The 23,636-nt window shown below is 40.5% G+C and overlaps 1 protein-coding gene across 8 annotated transcripts in view; it reads left to right on the plus strand.

The window, feature by feature from the left end:
* The window catches only part of LOC138749722 (septin-4-like), a 98,840-nt gene that overhangs the window by 18,013 nt on the left and 57,191 nt on the right, over positions 1-23,636 (plus strand). For 3 of the 8 annotated variants that reach the window (XR_011348844.1, XM_069911484.1, XM_069911485.1), the window contains exon 2: positions 17,513-17,767. The exons of the other annotated variants lie outside the window; for them this stretch is intronic. Coding sequence is in view for 2 of the 3 variants with exons in the window: in XM_069911484.1 (XP_069767585.1) it covers positions 17,590-17,767 (178 nt within the window). In the remaining variant the exon portion in view is untranslated. The remainder of the gene's footprint in view (positions 1-17,512; positions 17,768-23,636) is intronic. 8 annotated transcript variants of the gene reach the window in all.

Raw genomic sequence — 23,636 nt, forward strand, 5'->3', positions numbered from 1 at the left:
TCCAAATAAACAATAAAGTTTTTTTTGAAAATGGGATGGATTCTTGTAAAAAATAACCGCAAAATGCTGGAAAAACTCAAACCTTTTATATAGCAAAGATAAAAATGCATAAATAACGATTTGGGCGTGAGCCCTCCATCAAGGTATGGTTTCTTGTGACATGCTAGCTTTCCAGTTTTCTCTTTTAGGGCTGTACCTTGATGAGTCAATATTTAGGATTGGAAAACCTGCCCTCTCGTGCATGTATCTGGTATAATAAAACTTTTAAGGCCGTGTGATAGTGCATGGCAACAAAACTTAGAAACAAATGGTTTTCATTTAATTTTATCCTTTGCAATTGCTTGTCCCTTGGACTTCCACTGGAGTTCTAAAGGAAATTTTTAAAAAAATCCTGTGTGTAAATTTCAGGTGTTTGCCGAACAAATGTTATTCCACTTTTTTTCAGCTCAAACGTGAAAGTCGAGCATTAAGAAGGACACTGTTTCACAGGGTTAAGCCTCCTCTGGTATCATTCTGCTGTACGGCCAACTCTGCACTGCCAGTCCTCGCTCAGGGAGCCCACCAAAATTTGGCCTTTGTATTATCATCCGGACCACCATGGTCAGTTAAAAAGGATACTGCCCATTCGGAATAAGTATTCTGCTACTCGCTTGGTTAAATTAAAGTGGTGGGTGGTCTAGTCCTGTCAGATACAAGATGTAGGGTTAAGGGTATGAGGTAGGGAAAAATTAGATTGTTGTGACGTAGGTTTACAAAGGTCAGCACAACATTATGGGCTGAAGGGCCTCTGCTGTGCTGTTCTATGTTATATCTGGCTGAATTTAATTACATAGTTACATACGGCTCAAATTGTTCCTCCTCCAACAAAAGATTTGTTAAACAGCGATGTAGTCAGTGTGTTGGAAGCTTATGTCAACTTTGACCATCTGCTGAATTGGGATGCTTCCATTGCTTTTGTTAAGCCTCAAGGAATTTAAGGGCTTATACTCATCCTAGAGGTTTTATTGACCAATAAGCATACACTTCCTGACCTAGAACGGCAAACTATTTATATAATTAATATTGTATTAGTGGACCATTTTCATGGATCTGTGTTTCCATTCCCACAATGTAAATCAAATGTATTAATAATGTAAGAACCTCATAACCAAATAAATTTGGACAGTCAATACGACATATGATATGCTTTTATGCCCCATACTCTCACAAATACTTAGTCTCATTAATCTCATGTCTGGCTGATCTTTATTCTAGTAATTCTGGCATTGTGATTCCCACAATTCTACCTTGTTTTTTTGTTCTTACTGCAATATGAATACCATCCTTTCTAATTCTACCTGATTATTCTTTCCCCCCCCCCACCCCCCACACCACTTCTGACTGTTTGTTTATTCCACCAGTTCCTGCTTGGTAAATCCCTCCTGTTATATTAATATTCAAGCATTTCAAATCCTGCTCTTCCTTGCTGTAATTCCTTATTCAAGCTCTGCCAATCTCACCCCTTCAAATTCTGTCTGTTTAATTAAGGCTGTTCACCTCAGCCCTGTGATGCTCCCAAATCTTAGGCAAGGGCACACAGCAAATTCGTTTTAATAGTAATACATACATCTTTGTTTCTATTATCTTCTGGTTCTTCTTGCACTTTCCAATTTAATCCTAACTGAACAGTACATTTTTTACCAGCTTGGAAGTAAAAACAATCTGTTATTAATCCTGGAAATCTGAAATTTTTTTAAAAAAGCAAAACAAATAGGAAGTATTTGGAAAAGAACATCATCAGAGTTGGAAAATATTAATAAAAGTTAATAATCTGTACGTTTAGCCCTCGTCACCTGTAGTCTCAGCCCTTTGCTTTAATGCCTAAAACTGTCAATTGTAGGAGCTTGCCTAAACTGAGATGCATTACTAATCTGTGGTTATCAGAAATGCTGATCAAAGTATTGGGATTTAATATCCAATTTTAGCTATTCAAAATCTTCCCAATGCCAAATTGTTTATGGTGCTCTTTGAACAAATGTGAACTGCCAGTTGTTCTTCCACATATCTAGACTTTGATGGTGGCTTTACTGCAGAGCATAGTCTTACAATTACTGAGATGTATATTCACCGTACATGAAGCAGGCAAGTGAAGAATCCCAATCTATATGGTTTCTACATCATAACATAGCTATTTCATGGCAACCAACAGAGCAATCCCATTCCCCCATTAATTTTCCCTTTCACCCATTCTCTCCGTATTCCCGGGCTCTTGCATTCACTTGCATACCAGAGCCAATTTACAGGGGGCAATTAAACTACCGACTCATGTCTTTGAAATGTGGAAGGAAATTGAAGCGCCCTGGGGAAACCCGCATGTTCACAGGAGAACGTGAGAGCACTGCATGGGTAGAAGCAGTCAAGGTAGGACTGAATTTGGAGCGCTGGAGAGATGAGGCTGCCCTACCCATGCATCAGCACTTCCCTGGGAGGAGAGATTTCTTGGGTTCACTACTCTCCGAAATACTGTTGCCAATTTTCCTGTGGGACTGCTTTCAGATTCATAATGATCAAGGCTTGGGAGCGGTTCATGTGATGTTGGACCATGGCAAGACAGTCTACCTATTGTACTGAGCACAAATGTACACCAATGCATCAGTAACAGGAAGGAAATGAGCAAACATGTCACCAATGATGGCCAGCAAGCTTTTAGAAGTTTTTAATTATGCAACTTTAGTATGATGTGTTAAACTGGTTTTGGAGCCCTTGTAGACATGTGCATTGAACGTTCGGACAGTGCTGGGATATTTGTGATATTATCAGTATTTTATCTGCTGCACAAGTAAAGGTCGGGTTCGAGAGAGAGAGAGGGAGAAACGGAACTGTTTGTCCACAGATGCTAACTGGCCTGCTGGACCATTGCAGCATTTCCCAGTTAATTTGGCGGACTGATGAGGCTCTGGGATCTCAGGCTCAGTATCTCCCAGACCAAAGGACTGAGGGCTGCATGTCGTGTGGTTTTGCTACCAGATGTAATGCTGTGGACTGTGCATAGAATACCCTGGAACTGCTTGTTGAGTGGAAACCTGCCCATTATATCTTTGGCATTGCTACCCCTGTAACTTTGGGTTATATATGATCGTGGTTAAACAGCTACTCTGGACAGAAATGCCTTTTGATGATGAAAAATTATATCAATGAAAATATATATTTTATAATTATTCATTATACTCTTTCAAAAAATAGAATTACATATCTATAATATGTAATGGGAACTACAGCCCAACACATCTGCAGTAAGAGATAAGCAAGCTGAGGTAGGCAGAGACAAGTTGGGCAAAGGAGGTGTTTCAGAGCTGTGACTCGTTAATGTGACCTGAAACACAAGTCAGTTAATCTTTCCACAGATGCTCGCTGGACTGTGTCCTTTTTCATCAGATTCTGAGGTATTTTGCTTTTGAGAAGAAAATGAAAAGTTTACATGGCATCTCCAATTATATGATGTTGTCCAGGCTTTCGTGCAACCAGCAGTTCGAGGGTATCCATGACCAGTCCACGGCACCTCAGCTTGTGTAGACAGATGTATGCCAAACTGTACTACATGGCGTACCGATCAGCAGCCAGGTTTTTGGGTCCAGCCTGTGTTCAGCCCTTTGGCCCGGCGGACATGGAAACTGTGAATCCAGAGCCTCATCAACCAGCCAAATAAGATGGAAACTGCTGTAATTGTTAGCAGGTCCGTCAGCATCTATGGAGGTGTAAACAGATTTATGTTTCAGATTACATTAACTGATTTTTGCTCAGAGACTCATTGCTTCCAGCACTGATAGAAAAATCTACAGATTAGAGATTTTTTGTGATGTCAATTCCATATATTTCCTAAGAGGATTGATAAGAATTTAATTGATGCAGTTTTTAATTCACAACCTTTTTTATAACAATTCAGTATTTGTGATATGTTGTTGGGAATAAGAGAGGCTCCCTCAGATAAAATTTAAAAAAAAGCCTGGGAACAGGACCTACTGCTTTTAATTACTGAAGAAACTTTAAATGCAATTTTCAAATTGGTTAATACCTTCTCTTTATGTGCTCGCCGCTCTCTCCCACAATTTATAGTAGTCCATAGGACTCACGCCCAAAGTCAAACTACCTCACTTTTATGAGGATGTATCTCCTCATTGTGATAAATGCAACAATGGAGATACTTCATTGGTCATGTCAGAGTCTTGAGAAATATTGGAATGAAGTATTTCAAACTTTCTCTGTACTTTTTAAAGTTAATCTTAAACTTAATCCTTTAACTGCTTTATTTGGTATTGTTGGAGAGAGTGGCATAACTTTCATAGCATCTGATTTGCATGTACTAGCTTTTATTTCTCATGGCTAGGTGGGCGGTGTTACTCAGATGGAGGGACATTGCTCCACCTACTCATGTTCAATGGTTACTTTATGTTATGTCATGTTTAAATTCAGAGAAGATGATCAATTTCCGAGTGGGAACCCTTCTTGAATTATTTTCATAATCTCTGATTTGCTTTGAAGTGTTGACCATTAAGGTAATTTATTACACATTGATAAGAATTCTATCTTTTTTTTCCAAACAGCTTCTCTTTTGATAGAGGGTTTAGGTCTTTTTTCATATAACAAAATATTAATACAATATAATTAGTTTGATTGGCAATGTGGGGTACCTTGAATGAAATGATAGGATTTAAGTGTAATTATCTTTTTGACTTTTAACATCTATTCTTATGTACTCTGTATTTTTTGATGTGCAAATTTCAACGTTTTTTAAAAAATAGAAAAATAAAGAAATAAATAACCAAATATTCAGAGGTGAATCACAGTGAAAAATGCAAGTCTGACAATCGATGGTACCAGGTTTTTTTTTATATTGCTAGCACATTTCTTTTCTAGAATGAAAAAGCCAATGGGGAAAATAAAAAATCACAGAACTCTCTCCATGTTGCAACTGCTTTTCCAGCAGTATAAATTAAACTGGTAGGTGCATGTGTTTGAACCCAGTTTGGAGCAGTTTTGTTGCATTTATTTCATCCTGCTTGTTTCAACTTTTCTTGTTACGAGGGCAGTCTGTTCTGATTGTGCAGCTATTTATTTTTCAGGAATATTTAACTGCTCTTTATCCTCAAACCTTTTTCTTTGTCAGCTTTGATCATTGAATGTAATTATGAGCCTGTTTGAAGGAAAAGTTAAGACTTGGCATTCGAGGGGTTAAAAATGTTTGCTTCCTCGATAATTCAATTCGGATTTAAAGAATCCAGATGCTAACAATGTTCACATCCCAGCCTTACCATAGGGATGTATTCGGATTCTCCAACAGTCTGTGTGGATACACAGACAATGCTGATGGTGGGTGGGAATGATGTTGAGTGACAGCATGTGGAGGATGCAGTCATTGCAGTGTTAGGGAACCAGCAGGCACTGTCTCTGAAGAGTGCCCATTGATTATTGCTGAGATTGACTTGGGATATGGCCTGTCACACAAAGACGCCTGAAACTGCTGAGGTATGAGCCTGTGTTTATGAATTCTCTCTTGTATCACGAGCACTGGCTGTTCTCTAAACATGGGCATGGAACCTCCTGAGGGCAGGATGCAGATATTTCCACTAACCCTCGTAAACCTGGGACAGATTTTTTTTAATTTGTGGTTAATCCTCATCTGCAGTTCCAATTATTTTTAAAAAATCTAATGCACAAAGTGGCAGGATTTAATGGCAAGCACTGATGATCTGACTTTAAGATCTAAAGTTTTGGTTGAGATTTGCTTGGTGTGATATGAGGATTCATTCTGTGTGTTTCTTGCTATTGTGCCCACTTTATAATAATTTGAAACAGTGCAGTATAAGCATGTCTCACAGCTCAGTAATCCTTGAAATACTTGGCAGACACTACTTAAATATTGATCAATTGCTCTTATAAAATCTCTTCCACTTCATCATGAGGCCCTGGCCAGTACTAAACTAACTGGGGTTGCTATTGCTTAACTAATATTACTGCTGGAAACCTAACTGAATGGGCAAATTGAGCTCTTGCGTTGATGCAAGTAGTGCCAAATGATACACGTGCTTTGAACACTTGTCAAACAAGACCATAGTGACTTTGGTAATGTGATCAGCGCTAGGGTGCAAGCTGACATCATTGGGCTAGAAAGATATCAAAGAACTGGAAGCAATTTTCAGAGAGGAAATGTGTACATGTTGAAGAGCTAAACAGGGGATCTGTTTCTTCATTGTGAACTCATTGGGAACTCAATGCACCATTTTTATAGGGTACCAACCATTTTCTTGCAGCAAGGCCCCTGGAACCTGATGGATTAAATTTTTAGTCGCTATTGTTTTGAGTTGTGGAGCGGAAAAGATTAATGAAGTCCAAAGTCTTGCAGGTTCTTGTGTCCATCAAATAGTTGACAAGGACATAATGGGCAGAATCACCTTCTTTCTGACCTGTTTTCTGGGACTGAAGTACTCATGTTCGGCTGATGCCTCCTTCGAGTGAAGGGAGGTTCTAGATAGCATTGTATCTGGAATGAGTTGTTTTGGAACAGGGAAGGTTAATTTCATGGTGTTTTTATGTGGGATTACTGTGGCGGCACAGTTGGCGTAGCGGTTAGCGCAACGCCTTTACAGCGCCAGTGATCAGGGCCAGACTTGGATTCGAATCCCCCGGTGTCTGTAAGGAGTTTGTACGTTCTCCCCATGTCTGCGTGGGTTTTCTCCAGCGGCTCTGGTTTCTTCCCACCCTTCAAAAAAGTACCGGGGGTGTAGGTTAATGGGGGTGTAAATTGGCAGCACGGACTCATAATATTGAGTTGGTCTGTTACAGTGCTGTATGTCTTAATTTTTAAAAAAAATGTATTAATTCTTTGTGTCATAGTTAGCACAGCAATAGGTCCTCCAACCCAACTCATCCAAGATGTCTTCCTGAGCTAGTCCAATTAGCCTGCATTTGGCTATGACCCCCAAAATTTTTGCTGTCCACCTACCTGCCCATATGCTTTTAAAAGTAGTAGTTGTACCCTGCTCTAATACTTTCTTTGGCCGTTCATTCCAAATACCTTCCACTCACTGAGAGTCAAACTTGCCTCTCGTGTCCCCTTTAAATCTTTCCCCTCTCACCTTCACCCTATGCCCTCCCCTGTCCTTGGGGAAGGGGGGGGGGTTTAAAAAAAGACAGTGATCATCATGGTTATCTTAGCTTATGATTTTGTAAACCCCTCAGCTTGCTATATTCCCAGCTAAATAAGTCAAGCCTTGTAACTCGAGCCATCCAGTCCCAGCAACATCTTTTCTGCAACCTCTCTGGGTTGATCGCTCCCTGCTTGTAATATGGCAACCAGAATTGTGCACTATGTTATTTATCCTGGTGCGACGTTGCCAATGTCTTGGCCAGCCGGAATTAGTCTACGTTGTATAATTTTGGTAAAGGTGTTGTGGACATTCAGAGGTCCCATTTGATTAGATTGGAATTCTGACAGGATATAGAAAAGTTGTAATTCAATTAGAGCTGACTTCTGGTGTAAACAAACGAGCTGTCCAGGCTTTGATTGTTCAAGGTGACTTGGTGTTGCCTGACTGCTTCTTGTGATTAATTGAACTGATCTGATTGTGCCATTGGCAACTGTCTCATCAGTTTCATTAAGATGTTGTATCTGACAGCGTTTGTTCATCCTGTCAATAACTCTCCATGTGTTTGATATAACACTGGAAGCATTAAACAGACCAGGCAGGATCTATGGGGAAAGGTAAGTTGGAAGTTCAGATTTATTGTCAGAGTACATACATGACATCACATACAGGCCTAAGATTCTTCTTCCTGGTACTACTTAAGGTGGTGAGGCCACCATTTACAGGCCCGTCCCTGATGATCCTTGTATAGGTGGTGGTAAAACACAGGATTCTGTTGACACCGTGGTTAAGTGAAAAAAAAACACACAAATGCTGGAGAAACACTGCAGGTCAAACAGTGTCTTTATGTCGCAAAAGTAAAGATACATCACCAACGTTTTGGGCTTGAGGCCTTCACCAAGGTGTGGAGGAACATGAGATATGTCTTGTTTTGGTGCGAGTGAGCTGCCTTCTTGAACCAATCAGCCGTTCAGCTGAAGGAGCTCTCATTCTGCTATTGGGTGGGAGTCCCTGGATTAAGTCCCAGCAACAATAAAGGGCTAATGAAATCTTTCCAAGTCGGGATAGTGTACAACTTTGAAATAGTTATGAGGCACTCTCTCTCCATGATACCAAATGTCGAAAACCGATTCTTTACAGAAATAAAGTGTGCTACATACTTCGTTAATCAAGTGCTGGATTTGAGGGCCAACAGAACTTAATTAATGGCAATGTTATATTTATATGTAATATTGGAAACGTTCCTATTGTTCATTATGGACAAAATGAATATTTGTACTATGTTAATCTCCAGGGGGTTTGGGTGCTACGCTGTCTTTGTCACACCAGACGTGTTTGTGTGTAAGTCACAACCTGTAATAGTAAGTTGGGTGGTGTTTTAAGCTCATCTCTTAACACTCATCAGGAGGAATTTAAGTTTTGTTTTGATTTTTTTTTAATAAATAGATATGAAAATATCTACATCTCTATTTCTATATACTCTTCTCTCCAATCTTTTTTATAGGAACTGTCAGTGAATTTGGGTCCAGCAGTGGAGGAAAAAGAGATTTGGATCTCTTGAGGAAGGGGTGTGGATAGATGGGATGAAGGGTAACAGAAATCGAAACAAGGATAATCTGTGATAATGGGAAATGTGGTAAAGTCTGTTAGTATCAATCTTAGTGGTTTAAATAACCCTGTGAAAAGGAAGAGACTACTCTCGCATATTTTTTTTTTTTTAAAAATGGGAGTTGACCTGGCCTGCCTTCAAGAAACACATTTAGTTGATAAGGAACATCAAAAATTAAAAAGGAATTGGGTAGGCCAGGTCCTAGCATCGTCCTTCAATTCTAAAGCAAGAGGAGTAGTGATTTTTAATAATCTTCTTCCAGTTGTAATACAGAATGTTGCAACTAATCTGGCAGGTGGGTATGTGAAGGTACAATGTTCAATATGTTCTGAATCGTGGATATGTTAAATCTATATGCCCCAAATGTAGATGATGAAAGGTTTATCAAGGAAACCTTTTTTTCAATTGGCTGATGCGTATCAAAATGTAATGGGGAGGGGGCAGAATTTTAATTATTTTCTGGATCGCACTCTGGATGAATCAACAAGAGCAGTGGCCAGAACAAAGGTGGCTAGAGCTGAATTTAATAGACATGGAGGAAATTACATCCAAGGCAAAGAGATTGTTCCTTCTACTCTAGTAGATGTGATTCATACTCCAGGATAGGTTTATTATTACTATCAGTGCATTTGCAGTATAGAATTATTGAAACTGAATATAAAGTGATAGTCTTGTCAGACCATTCACTTCTATTATTATCAATTGTTAAGCCTGTTAAGCAGAATAGGGTATATAAATGACATTTCAATCCATTGTTGTGATTTTATTAGAAGATATATTGGATCTTCTGTGAGTCTAATTGCCATTCTACTGCCAATAAATTTATCATATGGGATACTTTAAAGGCATATTTAAGGGGTCAAATAATTAATTGTACCATTGGCAACTGAAAACAGAACAGGTCTCTAGAACAATTAATGCAATTGGAACAGAAGCCACAGGAAATTAATGAGGCCTTTAAAATTATTCTATTCCAAATAATATAAATCTGAGTCTCAAGGGGATAATAAATGATTATTTGTCACAATTGGTCTTCCCGAATTTGGACTTGGTAGAGCAAAGGGAACTCAATGCATCTTTTACTCAAATGGAGATAGAGGAAGCACTGAATTCATTGCATGTTAATAAATCTCCCAGTGAGGATGTTTTTCCACTGGAATTCTATAAAGAATTTAATGATTTGTTAATGTCTCTTTTCATGGAGGTATTAAATTAAGTGGTTGGATCACATACCCTGCCAGAGTCCTTCTCAACAGCAATAACAACAATAATTCCCCAAAAAAAAGATAGAAATACATTGAAACCATCATCATACAGACCAATTTCTTTATTGAAGGCAGACTATAAAATACTATCCAAAGCTTTGGCAAACAGATTGGGAAAATTTTGCCAAAATTAATAAATAAGGATCAAACAGATTTGTTAAGAAAAGGCAATCAGCAGACAATTTAACCAGATTGCTTAATATAATTCATTTGCCCCAGAAAAGAGGTGACTTAAGTGTGGCAGTTGCCTTGGATGCAGAAAAGGCTTTTGATATACTGGAGTAGAATTTTCTATTTAAAGTGCTGGAAAGATTTGGATTCGAGCCCTATACAATGAACCTAAGGTAAGAGTTGTGGCAAATGGGCATATCTGTAGCATTCCCACTGACCAGATCTAGGATGTGGATTATCTCCTGCTCTTTTTATATTGGCTATAGAACCTATAGCGGAAATTATTTGACGAGATCTAGACATCAAAGGGTTCAGGGCTGACCAAGATGACCATAAGATCAGTCTGTTTTCAGATTATGTATTAATATATCTGACAGAACCAGAAACTTCTTTGCAAAAGCTGCATTTGCAACTGGACGATTATGGGAGGATCTCTGGGACAAAAGTAAGATTATGTCATTAATTGATGGCGATTATACAAAATGTCAAAGAAATATATAATGCTGAAGAATGGGATTAAATATTCGGGAATTACATCAGATAATGATTTGAAAAATTTATATAGAATGAACTGTGTCTCCTTGCTTAAAAAGGTTGAAGAAGATTTGAATAAATAGATAACTCTTCCAATAACTTTGATTGGAAGAGTTAATTGTGTCAAAATGAATATATTCCCGCATATACAGTATCTCTTCCAGACTCTTCCAATACCATTACCACAGAAGTTTTTTTCAAAATCTGATTAAATTGGTTAGGAACTTTCTTTGGAAAGGTAAGTTAGTCAGAATCTTCATGGAAATATTAACTTGGAAATACCATATGGGGGATTTGCAACTCCCAAACTTTAAATATTACTATTGTTTGGCCCAAATGAAATTTGTCACTTCCCTCTTAGATGGAAGAGATAAGCCTTCATGGGTGGAATTTAAACTGCACAAAGTCAGAAAGAGAGTAGCAGAAGATCTTGTAATAAATGGGACATTAAATCTATTTCTGGTGGGAAAAGAAACACCTCTAACAAAGCATATTTTGAATATTTGATATAAATTAATTTCAACAAAAAGAAAAGTATTTCCAAAAATGTCCTGGACTCAAAATAAATTAATTCATTTAACGATGGATAATAAGATTCCACATGCCTGGCCCCAGAAAAGGATCAGGTATATAGAAGATGGTTATGTGCAAGGGCAACTTATGTTATTTGAGCAGTTTTTAAAAAAAAGATATTATATTCTTAATTACACAACATTCTGCTACTTTCAATTAAGAGCTTTTTTCAAAGATGAATTAGAACTGGCCATGATGTTATCAAAGTTCAGTGAAATGGAGATTTTAATTCAAAAGGGGATCACAAGGAAGTTTACATCTGCAATGTATTCCTTACTCCAGTCGGGAACTCCCAAGCGGGAGTTAAATAAATCGAAACAAGGCTGAGAATCAAATTGAATATTGATATCTGATAAAAACTGGTCTGATTTATGTCAGGACAGCATGACCAATACAATTAATTTAAGATATAGATTGGTGCAATATAACTTCTTGCATCAGCTATACCTTACCCCGCAGAAATTACATAAATTGAATTCTAATATATTGGATATATGTTTTAGATGCAGTGTAGAAACGGGAACCTTTTAACATTCCACCTGGTCGTGTTCTAAAGTGAAACCATTTTGGGAAAATTTAAGAATTTTATTAGACCAGATTATTGGAAAACAATTGCCACAAAGTCCAGAATCGTTTCTCCTAGGAAATATTGTGGACATAAGATCTAAACTGAAACTGTCCAACTACCAATTAGAATTTCTTAAAATTACATTGGGGTTGGCCAGGAAATGTATCGTGGTTACCAGGAAGTCTGATTCCCCTCTGGATATAGCCTGATGGAATGCAGAAATGTGTTCCCCTGGAGAAAATTACTCAACAATCAAAGGAGAAGTGTAACATGTTTTTGCAGGTATGGCAGCCATAGTTACAGAATGCAGAACTGAATATTTAGGGACACTCAGTCCCTGAGTTCTATATCCTAGTTCTTTCCCCTACTAGAGATTGAGGAAAGAAAAGACATTAGATCCTCTGAAATGGATACCAGATCCCAACACTTCTTCCTCTTTCCTGCTTTTCTGTTTCTTTCTCTTGTCTATTTTCTCCTTCTTTCTTTTCTATTTTTTCTATTATGGTGTTTTTTTGGGGAAGGGGGATGGAGCTGTTTGGAGATGTTTGGAGATGACTTTCTCATTTCAATTTATGTATTTAGCTAATAGTTATTTCTTGATACATGTTTTACCACAAAATTAAAATAATGTATTCAAAAAGACTACATTGATGTCCAGAACTGAGTAGTTGTTGTAAAGATGTTCTCCTTCGAAAGATGTGGGTTTCCCTCTACCATCATCAACTCAGCACTCAACCACATATCCTCCATTACTTGTACATCTACCCTAGACCCTCCACCCCAATGTGCAACAAGGACCGCATTCCACACCCTCACCTACCACTCCACCAGCCTCTGCATCCAGCACATCCTCCTCCACCATTTCCACCACCTACTACGTGATCCCACCACTAGACATGTATTCCCCTCTCCGTCCTCCACAGGGACCACTCCCTCTGTTAATCCCTTATCCATTCCTCACTCCCCATGAATCATTCCCTTAGAACCTACCCCTGTGACTGCAGGAGATGCTCCACTTGCACCCACACTTCCTCCTTCACCACCATTTGGGGCCCCAAACAGTCCTACTAAGTGAAGCAACATTTCACTTGTGAATTTGCAGGGGTCATCTACTGCATCCGGTGCTCCCGATTGGGTTTCCTCTACATCGGAGAGACTGGAAACAGTCTGGGATATTGCTTTGTTGAGCTCTGGATCTCCCAGTAGCCACCCATTTCATTTTCCTGCCCCATTCCTTGCTAACATTTTTGTTAATGGTCTTGTGCGCTGCCGGACTGAGACCATCCCTAAAGTGGAGAAACGACACCCCATCCAATTGGATGGCATTATATATTGACTCTCTGGCTTTCGTTTAAACCCATCCCCTCCTCCTCCTCCCCCATCACCTTTCCCAAGTTCTGTCTCTCCATTCCATCTCCTTTCTCACAAACATAAATTCTTACCTTGCCCCTTATCGTTATCCAATTAACACCTTTTGTTGGATTCCTCCCCCATTGTCTGAATTCTGAGACTCTCTGTGATTTCGTGCTTCTGGCTCCTTTTGCTTATTCCTTGAAGAAGGGCTCAGGCCCGAAACGTTGGTAATATATCTTTGTCTCCTATAGTCGCTGAAAAGACCGGTTGATTCTTCCAGTATTACAGTATGTTTTTAGTAAAATCCACATGTGTGAGTTATTGGTGAGTAAATGGCATTTGTTGAAGACTTTGATGACTGAGAGGAAGCTGATTGGATGGTAATTGGCTAGATTGGATTTGTGCTGCTTCTTGTGAACAGGATTTACCTGAGCAATTTCCCATGTTTCCAGGTAGATGTCAGTATTGCTACTGTATTGAGACATCTTGGTTAGAGGCACAGCTAGTTCTGGAGTGAAAATTTTATACAAAGTACTGGTGTGCAGATCCTGGGTTCTACAGTTAGGAAGCCGTCTGGTCCCACAACCCTTGCTGTAACCAGAGCATTCAGCTGTTTCTTGATATCAGCTGGAGTGAATCAAATTGGCTTTTGTGATACTGAAGATCTTGGAGGGAAATCAAGGTGGCTCATCCATTTGGTGTTCCTAGCAGAACATGGTTGTAAATGCTTCAGTTTTTTAAACTAGCGTGTTAGGCCATACCAACACTGATGGGGATATTCTTGGAGCTGTTGCCTCATTTTGTTTGCTTCATTGTGTCCCACTGATATGGTGGGACAGCAGAGCTTTGATCTGGGGCAGGACACTGGCACAGGAATTCAGGCTGATGCACAGTTCCAGTGACTGTTAGGTCTGCTTTGTTCGAGAATGAGTGAGTTGAAATCAAGGTTCTTTATTACTGGATTGTAACACTTGCAACTAACAGTGTTAGTTGGAGAAGGCGCATTCTCCCGATATCAGCAAGTGGTGTTTTTTTTATACCTCAGGACAAGCACTTAGTAAATTATCATACCATTACATTGTCCAATGAATAAGCTGTTGCTACCCTTCTCTGTTAGTCTGCTGCACATCATCTTGTTATTGCCACATTTATCTTGAGCGTACAAGGTCACACCTGTATCCTGTTACTCCTTAGTACTGGGTGACTCCTTCTCCGGTCCCAACTCATGATGTTTTTACCTTACAGTGACCCAGGCTCACTTCTGGCCTTTATTGTTGTCTGTTCCATGTTCTCCTCTTTCTGCATCGTTTTCTCCCAGGATATCCCAACATACGCCTTGGAATTTAATTGGATGATGTACTTTACTTCTAGAGCTGGTGAATGGCAGAAGATTTGGAAGGAATAGATGGCATGTGAGAGAGATAATAGTTTGCAGGTCAATAGGAGTGATGGGATTACTCTGACAGCCAGCATGAAGTTGAAGAAACATATACCCTCCTTCCATGCTATCAGAAAATGTGAAAATTTAATATAATCTGATTCATTGGATACAAGATTGCTTGGCTTTATTTGTTCCATGCTATATTCTGATGTGTAGCAGGCTCACTGAGCGAGCATATCTCGAATCCCTGAAAAGCCTCAGGACCCTGTGATATCTGTCTCTGAGGGTGTCGACAGAACATCTTTCAAGAGGGTGACCCCTCACAAGGTGTCAGGCCCTGCCGGCATACCTGGCAGGGTACTGAAAATTTGCACCAGCCAACTAGCCAGAGTGTTCACGGACATTTTCAGCCTCCCATTACTGCAGTCAGAGGTTCCCACCAGCTTGAAAAGGGCATTAATCATTCCGGTACCCAAATAAAGTAGTATGAGTGGCCTCAATACTATTTCCCAGTAGCACTAACTTCTACTGTGATGAAATGTTTTTAGAGGCTGGTCATGGCCAAAGTTAACATGTACCTAAGCAAAGATCTGGATCCAGTGCAATTTGCCTATTATCACAACTGTTCCAGAGCAGATGCAATATCGTTGGCTCTCCACTCAGCTCTGGATCAAAAGCAGCAATTCATACATACGGCTGCTCTTCATAGACTACAGCTTGGCCCTCAATACCATTAGTCCCTCACTGCTGGACAAGAAGCTACAAACTCTAGGCCTCTGTACCCCCCTCTGCAACTGGTTCCTTGACTTTCTCATCGCAAGACCACAGTCAGTACAAGTTGGAAACACTGTCTCTTCCTCACTTATTATCAACACAGGTGCACCCCAAGGATGTGTGCTTAGCCCACTGCTCTACTTGTTATCCACCCATGACTGTGCAGCCAGGCACAATTCCAATGCTATCTTCAGTTTTGCCGATGACACCATAATTTGACAGAATCACAAATGGCAATGAGGAAATGAACAGGAGGGAGATGGATCAGCTCGTTGAATGGTATAACGTTAACAACCTTGCTGGTTGACCGTTTTGAGTTTTGTGTGCCCGATGGAGATGTGGGGGGGCTGGTAGTCATGGTGGGGAGCTGGCTGATGGAGGACCTCAGTTTTCTTCAGGCTGACTTCCAGGCCAAACATTTTGGCAGTGCCATTTCATCAGATGCAAGGATCGACAATGAGATAGACAACAGACTCGCCAAGGCAAATAGCGCCTTTGGAAGACTACACAAAAGAGTCTGGAAAAACAACCAACTGAAAAACCTCACAAAGATAAGCGTATACAGAGCCGTTGTCATACCCACACTCCTGTTCGGCTCCGAATCATGGGTCCTCTACCGGCATCACCTACGGCTCCTAGAACGCTTCCACCAGCGTTGTCTCCGCTCCATCCTCAACATCCATTGGAGCGCTCACACCCCTAACGTCGAGGTACTCGAGATGGCAGAGGTCGACAGCATCGAGTCCACGCTGCTGAAGATCCAGCTGCGCTGGATGGGTCACGTCTCCAGAATGGAGGACCATCGCCTTCCCAAGATCGTATTATATGGCGAGCTCTCCACTGGCCACCGTGACAGAGGTGCACCAAAGAAAAGGTACAAGGACTGCCTAAAGAAATCTCTTGGTGCCTGCCACATTGACCACCGCCAGTGGGCTGATAACGCCTCAAACCGTGCATCTTGGCGCCTCACAGTTTGGCGGGCAGCAGCCTCCTTTGAAGAAGACCGCAGAGCCCACCTCACTGACAAAAGGCAAAGGAGGAAAAACCCAACACCCAACCCCAACCAACCAATTTTCCCTTGCAACCGCTGCAATCGTGTCTGCCTGTCCCGCATCGGACTGGTCAGCCACAAACGAGCCTGCAGCTGACGTGGACTTTTTACCCCCTCCATAAATCTTCGTCCGCGAAGCCAAGCCAAAGAAAAAAAAACAACCTTGCACTCAATGTTAGCAAAACCAAGGAGATGATTGTGGACTTCAGAAGGGCTCAGTAATGAAGAGGGGTCAAAAACTTCAAATTCCTGGGTGTCAACATCTTCATGGATCTGTCCTGGAGCCTCCACGTTGAAGCAAAGAAGGCTCACTAGTGGTTAAACTTTGTGAGGTGTCTGAGGAAATTCAGTATATCACTGAAAACATCTACCGGTGAACCGTGGAGAGCATTCTGGCCGATTGCATCACTGTCTGGTATGGAGGCGCCAAATCTCAGGACAAGAATAAATTCCAGAGGGTTGTTAACTCAGCCTGCGACATCACAGGCACCAGACTTCACTCCATCGAGGACATCTACATGAGGCGGTGTCTTAAAAAAGCAGCCTCTATCCTCAAAGACCCCCCTCCACCCAGACCACGCCCTCTTCACTCTGCTACCATCAGGGAAAAGGTGCAGGAGCCTAAAGACGAGCACTCAGTGGCACAAGGACAGCTTTTTCCCCAGTGCCATCAGATTCCTGAATAATCAATGATCCAAAGGCACTGCCTTGCTTTTCATGCACTATTTTTTAAAAATATTTATTGTTATAAAATGATTATAATGTGAATGTTTGCACTTTGATGCTGCGGCAAAACACTGAATTTCATGACTTGTTCATGTTGTTTATGGGTGCCAACATTTGAGCTGCCAGATCTGGTCTGAGTCTGACCCTGTGCTGTTCATTCATCCCTATTTACATTTTCTTTCTTCTGGAGAACAGAATTCTTACTTATTTCCTGGGTGAAGCCTTGTACTCCCTTATTTATCCTACCCCAGGTTTTGTTAATGTGCTTTTTGTCTTTTCTATTACTTAAACAATGGAATACGTCTTTAGTAAAGTGTTTCTTTCTCCCAAATCCCACTTTCTCTGCTCCTTCCCAGTTCTCATACTCAGATTCATTTTGCCTATAGATTGCTCTGATTGATTGTACTACTGGCAGAGCTAATAGAGACTTTCGCCTAGGGTTCGCTATAGATTCGTGAAGCAAATGTTTTTTACCATTAATGGGAATCGTTCCAACTTGATCAATTGTATCCCCTGGGCTTCAATGAGGACTTCCTCTACACTTTATTTAAGCTGCACACAGGCACAACCTCTCAGGCTCTGTGAGAAGTCACCCTTCAGAGCAAGACAAACAACATTCCTTGGAATGGCACGATCTTTGGGTGAGAAAAGAGAGATGTTTCTTAGATATTACATACATTTTCACTATGCTTCAAAAGTTGAAAAATCAGATGCATGTAGGCTTCTGCCGGTTGTTTATTAATGTATAAGATTATTTCCAGGCATGGATGTGTACCAACAGGTTTTTACAGATGGATGTGCATTAGGATTTTGAGTTTATGTGCGCAATATTATATGGTCGATCTGGGAACGTGCTTGGAATGTAGTAAAATGTGCATGTTATTTCAATGAACCTATATGGCAATGTAGTAAATTATACATAGTGTAGCTAAGAGATTGAGTTATGTGGATAAGAGATTGAGTTATGTGGATAAGAGATTGAGTTATGTGGATAAGAGATTGAGCTATGTGGATAAGAGATTGAGCTATGTGGATAAGAGCTATGTGGATAAGAGCTATGTGGATAAGAGCTATGTGGATAAGAGCTATGTGGATAAGAGCTATGTGGATAAGAGCTATGTGGATAAGAGCTATGTGGATAAGAGCTATGTGGATAAGAGCTATGTGGATAAGAGCTATGTGGATAAGAGCTATGTGGATAAGAGCTATGTGGATAAGAGCTATGTGGATAAGAGCTATGTGGATAAGAGCTATGTGGATAAGAGCTATGTGGATAAGAGCTATGTGGATAAGAGCTATGTGGATAAGAGCTATGTGGATAAGAGCTATGTGGATAAGAGCTATGTGGATAAGAGCTATGTGGATAAGAGCTATGTGGATAAGAGCTATGTGGATAAGAGCTATGTGGATAAGAGCTATGTGGATAAGAGCTATGTGGATAAGAGCTATGTGGATAAGAGCTATGTGGATAAGAGCTATGTGGATAAGAGCTATGTGGATAAGAGCTATGTGGATAAGAGCTATGTGGATAAGAGCTATGTGGATAAGAGCTATGTGGATAAGAGCTATGTGGATAAGAGCTATGTGGATAAGAGCTATGTGGATAAGAGCTATGTGGATAAGAGCTATGTGGATAAGAGCTATGTGGATAAGAGCTATGTGGATAAGAGCTATGTGGATAAGAGCTATGTGGATAAGAGCTATGTGGATAAGAGCTATGTGGATAAGAGCTATGTGGATAAGAGCTATGTGGATAAGAGCTATGTGGATAAGAGCTATGTGGATAAGAGCTCGAATTATGTGGATAAGAGCTCGAATTATGTGGATAAGAGCTCGAATTATGTGGATAAGAGCTCGAATTATGTGGATAAGAGCTCGAATTATAATGCTGAAAAATTGAAAGGTGATCAAACGTGGCTGGAAGTAACAAATTGGCCAGTATCTGCAAAGTGATTTCTGATCTTTCATTTCAACTGAAGGGCATTATTATGCATCATAGGTTTTAATCAAGAGAAAATATGGGGGAGGTGAGGAGAAGGGGAGAAGGCAGGTGTACCTCAATGAACAAGCATTGAAACAGCGAGGATCGAGTTTATGATCTGAAATGATCAAGCTCGATGCTTCATTGGGAAGGCAGTGGAACACTCAGCGTTGTAGATAAACATACAGGAGCAAGGAAGTGGGCGAGGATCTGGAAAATTTGGAGTGGGCGCAGAAGAGATTTAGTAAATCGATTCTCAAGACAATGGACTTCAGTTACCTTGATGGACCAAAAAAAATCAGTATGTTCTCTTTGGATCAGTGGATGTGTTAGAGCCATTTAAAATCCTAAAGAAAATGGTGAAGATGGAGAGAAAATTTAGACATCACAGTGACAGGCCCTTTCGGCCCAGAAGCCCAGGCCGCCCAATTACACCTACAATGCCTGGTACATTTTGAAGGGTGGGAGAGCAAAATGTTAAAATTTGCTGATGACTTCTATCTTGGGCATGGTATGGGAGTTAGGTCAATACTAGAAGACTACAGGAGAACACCCAATTGTCAGAATTGAAAAACTAGCAACAGGTGAAATATGATGGGCAAAAGATTGACGAAAATTAGCACTCATTAAATGGCACCGTTCTGTCTGGGGTATGCAGGAGCAGAGGTGATCTATCTGTAGGTTATGATGGGATGGATGTGTTGGCAGGATGTGTTGGGAGCGTGATTAATAATGCTTCATAAAAGTTCATAGTATACAGAACAGGGAGTTTATATTCTGAAGGGTTAATTAGGCTACAACCTGAAGTCTGGTCGCCTCACTTCAGAAAGGATCTCTGGAAAAATTATTTTGGAAATATTCCAGGAATGAAAGATTTCCTCAAAAGAGTGAGACCGGGAGAACCTTGGCGGAAAAAAGGTTGAGGGATGACTTTGGAAACGCAGGCACAAGTTTCCAAATGGGGATTTGATGGATCTAAGAGAAAATAAATTGGAAGGCTGCAGATAAAGAGCGGACGATTTGGGATAATTGGATTTCTGTATGAAGAGCTGGAAAATACTCTCTGAGCCAAATGGCCTCCTGTACCAAAATAATTCTATGAATCTTTGTTGGAATAAAGGCAGTGATAACCTCTAAAGCTGAGAGATTCTGACTTAAAATAATCGCCCCATAACCAACTTATTATTGAGAGGAAACTCTGTTGTACATAGAAAAGCTCTTAGAATAGTCCAAATCAGAATTTATTATCAAGAACATGTCACAAAATTCATTGTTTTGAGGCAGCGTCACAGGTGGAAATTACTATTTTAAACATTAAATAAATTAGTGCAGAAAAGAGGAGAAAGTGAGGCAGTGTCTGTGGTTCATTGTGCATTCAGAAATCTGACAGGAGATGGGAAGAAGTTGTTTTTGTACCTTTGGGTCTTCATCTTCAGGCTCCTTTACCTCCTCCCTGATGGTAGCTGTGAGAAGAGGGCTTGGCTTGGGTGGTGACGGTCCTTGGAGATAGAGGCTACTTTCTTGGAACACAACCTCTTGTAGACTTCCTCAGTGGAGTGAAGATGTTGTATATGCCTGTCCTGTTCATTGGTAACTTCAGTCGAAACAGTAGCCCCTTTCAAACTTGCAAATGGACCTAGAAATTAACGGCTAACCGGCCTAAAAAGGGCCTAGTGTGGAATGAAAATCGTCTCAATGTCAGAGTGAGATGACATCATCTCACGCCGGGGATTGATGGCCTCGATCCCCAGTACCATCCCTGGCATCTGCAGACACCAGCATTATAATCAGGCAAGTGTAGAACAGGCAATTACATTCTAGGACAGAAATGACGCAACTTTTTCCATGAGCACAGGAACATGAAGGAAGAAAAGATTACAGTCAAGGTACGAACTTTGCCGAGGGAAAGTCGCAGCGGGAGAGAGAGAGAGAGAAGTAGGTGCTAGCAATAAATAGCAATAGCAGACAATTTATAAACAGCACGGGAAAGTAAGTCCGTGGGAAAAAAGCAATAACATAACAATTACAGCACGGAAACAGGCCATTAGGCCCATCTAGTCCGCACCGAACCAAACACCCCTTTCAAGTCCCACCTCCCTGCACAATGCCCATCACCCTCCATCTTCTTCTCATCCATATACCTGTCCAACCTTTTCTTAAATAATACAATTGACTCCACCGCCACTATTTCTCCCGGAAGATCATTCCACACAGCTACCACTCTCTGAGTAAAGAAGTTCCCCCTCATGTTACCTCTAAACCTCTGCCCCTTAATTCTTAACTCATGTCCTCTTGTTTTAATCTTTCCTCCTCTTAACGGAAATAGTCTATCCACATCCACTCTGTCTATCCCTTTCATAATCTTAAATACTTCTATCAAATCCCCTCTCAACCTTCTACGCTCCAAAGAATAAAGACCTAATCTGTCCAATCTCTCCCTATACTCTAGATGCTTAAACCCAGGTAACATTCTGGTAAACCTTCTCTGCACTCTCTCCACTCTGTTTATATCCTTCCTATAATTAGGCGACCAGAACTGCACACAGAACTCCAAATTAGGCTGCACCAACGTCTTATACAATCTCAACATCACCTCCCAACTCCTTTATCAATCAATGATTGATAAAGGCCAGCATACTAAAAGCCTTCTTCACCACCCTATTCACGTGAGTTTCTACCTTCAGGAACGATGTACCGTTACTCCTAAATCTTTCTGCTCTTCTGTATTCCTCAATGCTCTCCCATTTACCACGTATGTCCTATTCTGATTCTTCTTACCAAAATGAAGCACCTCACACTTATCAGCATTAAATTCCATTTGCCATTTTTCAGCCCACTTTTCTAAGCAGCCCAAATCCCTCTGCAATCCTTGAAAACCTTCTTCATTATCCACTATTCCACCTATCTTAGTATCGTCTGCATATTTACTAATCCAATTCACCACCCCATCATCTAGATCATTAATGTATATAACGAACAACAATGGGCCCAATACAGATCCTTGAGGCACACCACTGGTCATCGGCCTCCAACCTGACAGACAATTATCCACTACCACTCTCTGGCCTCTCCCTTTCAGCCAATGTTCAATCCATTTGACTATCTTAAAATTTATACCTAAAGACTGCACCTTCCTAACTAATCTTCCATGTGGTACCTTATCGAAGGCCTTACTGAAGTCCATATAGACAACATCCACTGCGCTACCCTCATCCACATTCCTAGTCACCTCTTCAAAAAATTCAATCAGATTGGTCAAACATGACCTTCCTCCCACAAATCCATGTTGAGTGCTCCTGATCAGACCCTGTCTATCCAGATGTTTATAAGTACTATCTCTAAGAATTTTCTCCATTAATTTACCTACCACAGACGTCAAACTTACAGGCCGATAGTTGCCAGGCTTCCTCCTTGAACCCTTTTTAAATAACGGAACCACATGTGCAATGCGCCAATCCTCCGGCACTATCCCCATATCTAATGACATTTGGAAAATTACCGCCAGAGCCTCTGCTATTTCCTCCTTCACTTCTCTCAATGTCCTGGGGAAGATCCCATCTGGTCCCGGAGACTTATCCACCTTTATATTCTTCAAAAGCCTTAAAACTACACCTTTTGTAATCTCTATATTCCCCATATTTACCCAATTTGCTTTTTTTTATCTCACATCTCCCAATATCCTTCTCCTTAGTGAATACCGAAGAAAAGAAACTGTTCAATATCTCCCCCATTTCTCTAGGCTCCACACACAGTTTTCCGCTCTGATTTTCTAAGGGACCAATTTTGTCTCTAGCTTTCCTCTTACCATTAACATATTTGTAGAACTCTTTTGGATTAGTTTTCACCCTGCTTGCCATAGTTTTCTCGTACCTTCTTTTAGCTTTCCTAATTCCTCTCTTAAGATTCCTCTTACATTCAATGTATCTTTCAAACATCTCCTTAACTCCATGCTTCTTATATCTGATGTACGCCTCCCTTTTTCTTCGAACCAAGTTTCCAATATTCCTTGAAAACCATGGCTCTCTCAAACCTTTTGCCCCTCCTTTTAACCTAACAGGAACATAAAGCTTTTGCACTCTCAAAATCTGATCTTTAAAAGACTTCCATCTCTCTACTACATCCTGCCCATAAAACAAATTGTCCCAATGCACACCCTGCAAGTCCTTTTGCATCTCCTCAAATCTAGCTTTTCCCCAATCAAAAACCTCAACCCTTGGCCCTGACTTCTCTCTTTCCATAATGACATTGAAGCTGATGGCATTATGATCACTGGACCCGAAGTGCTCGCCAACACTAACCTCCGTCACTTGACCCATCCCATTTGCCAACAGTAGATATAACACTGCTCCTTCTCTGGTCGGCACCTCTACATATTGTTGTAAAAAACTATCTTGCACACATTTCACTAACTCTAACCCATCCAGTCCTTTCACAGAATGTGTTTCCCAATCTATATGTGGAAAATTAAAATCTCCCATAATTACAACCCTGTGCTTATCACAAATATCTACTATCTCCCTACAGATTTG

The sequence above is a fragment of the Narcine bancroftii genome, chromosome 14, assembly GCF_036971445.1.
Source record: "Narcine bancroftii isolate sNarBan1 chromosome 14, sNarBan1.hap1, whole genome shotgun sequence".
NCBI lineage: Eukaryota > Metazoa > Chordata > Chondrichthyes > Torpediniformes > Narcinidae > Narcine > Narcine bancroftii.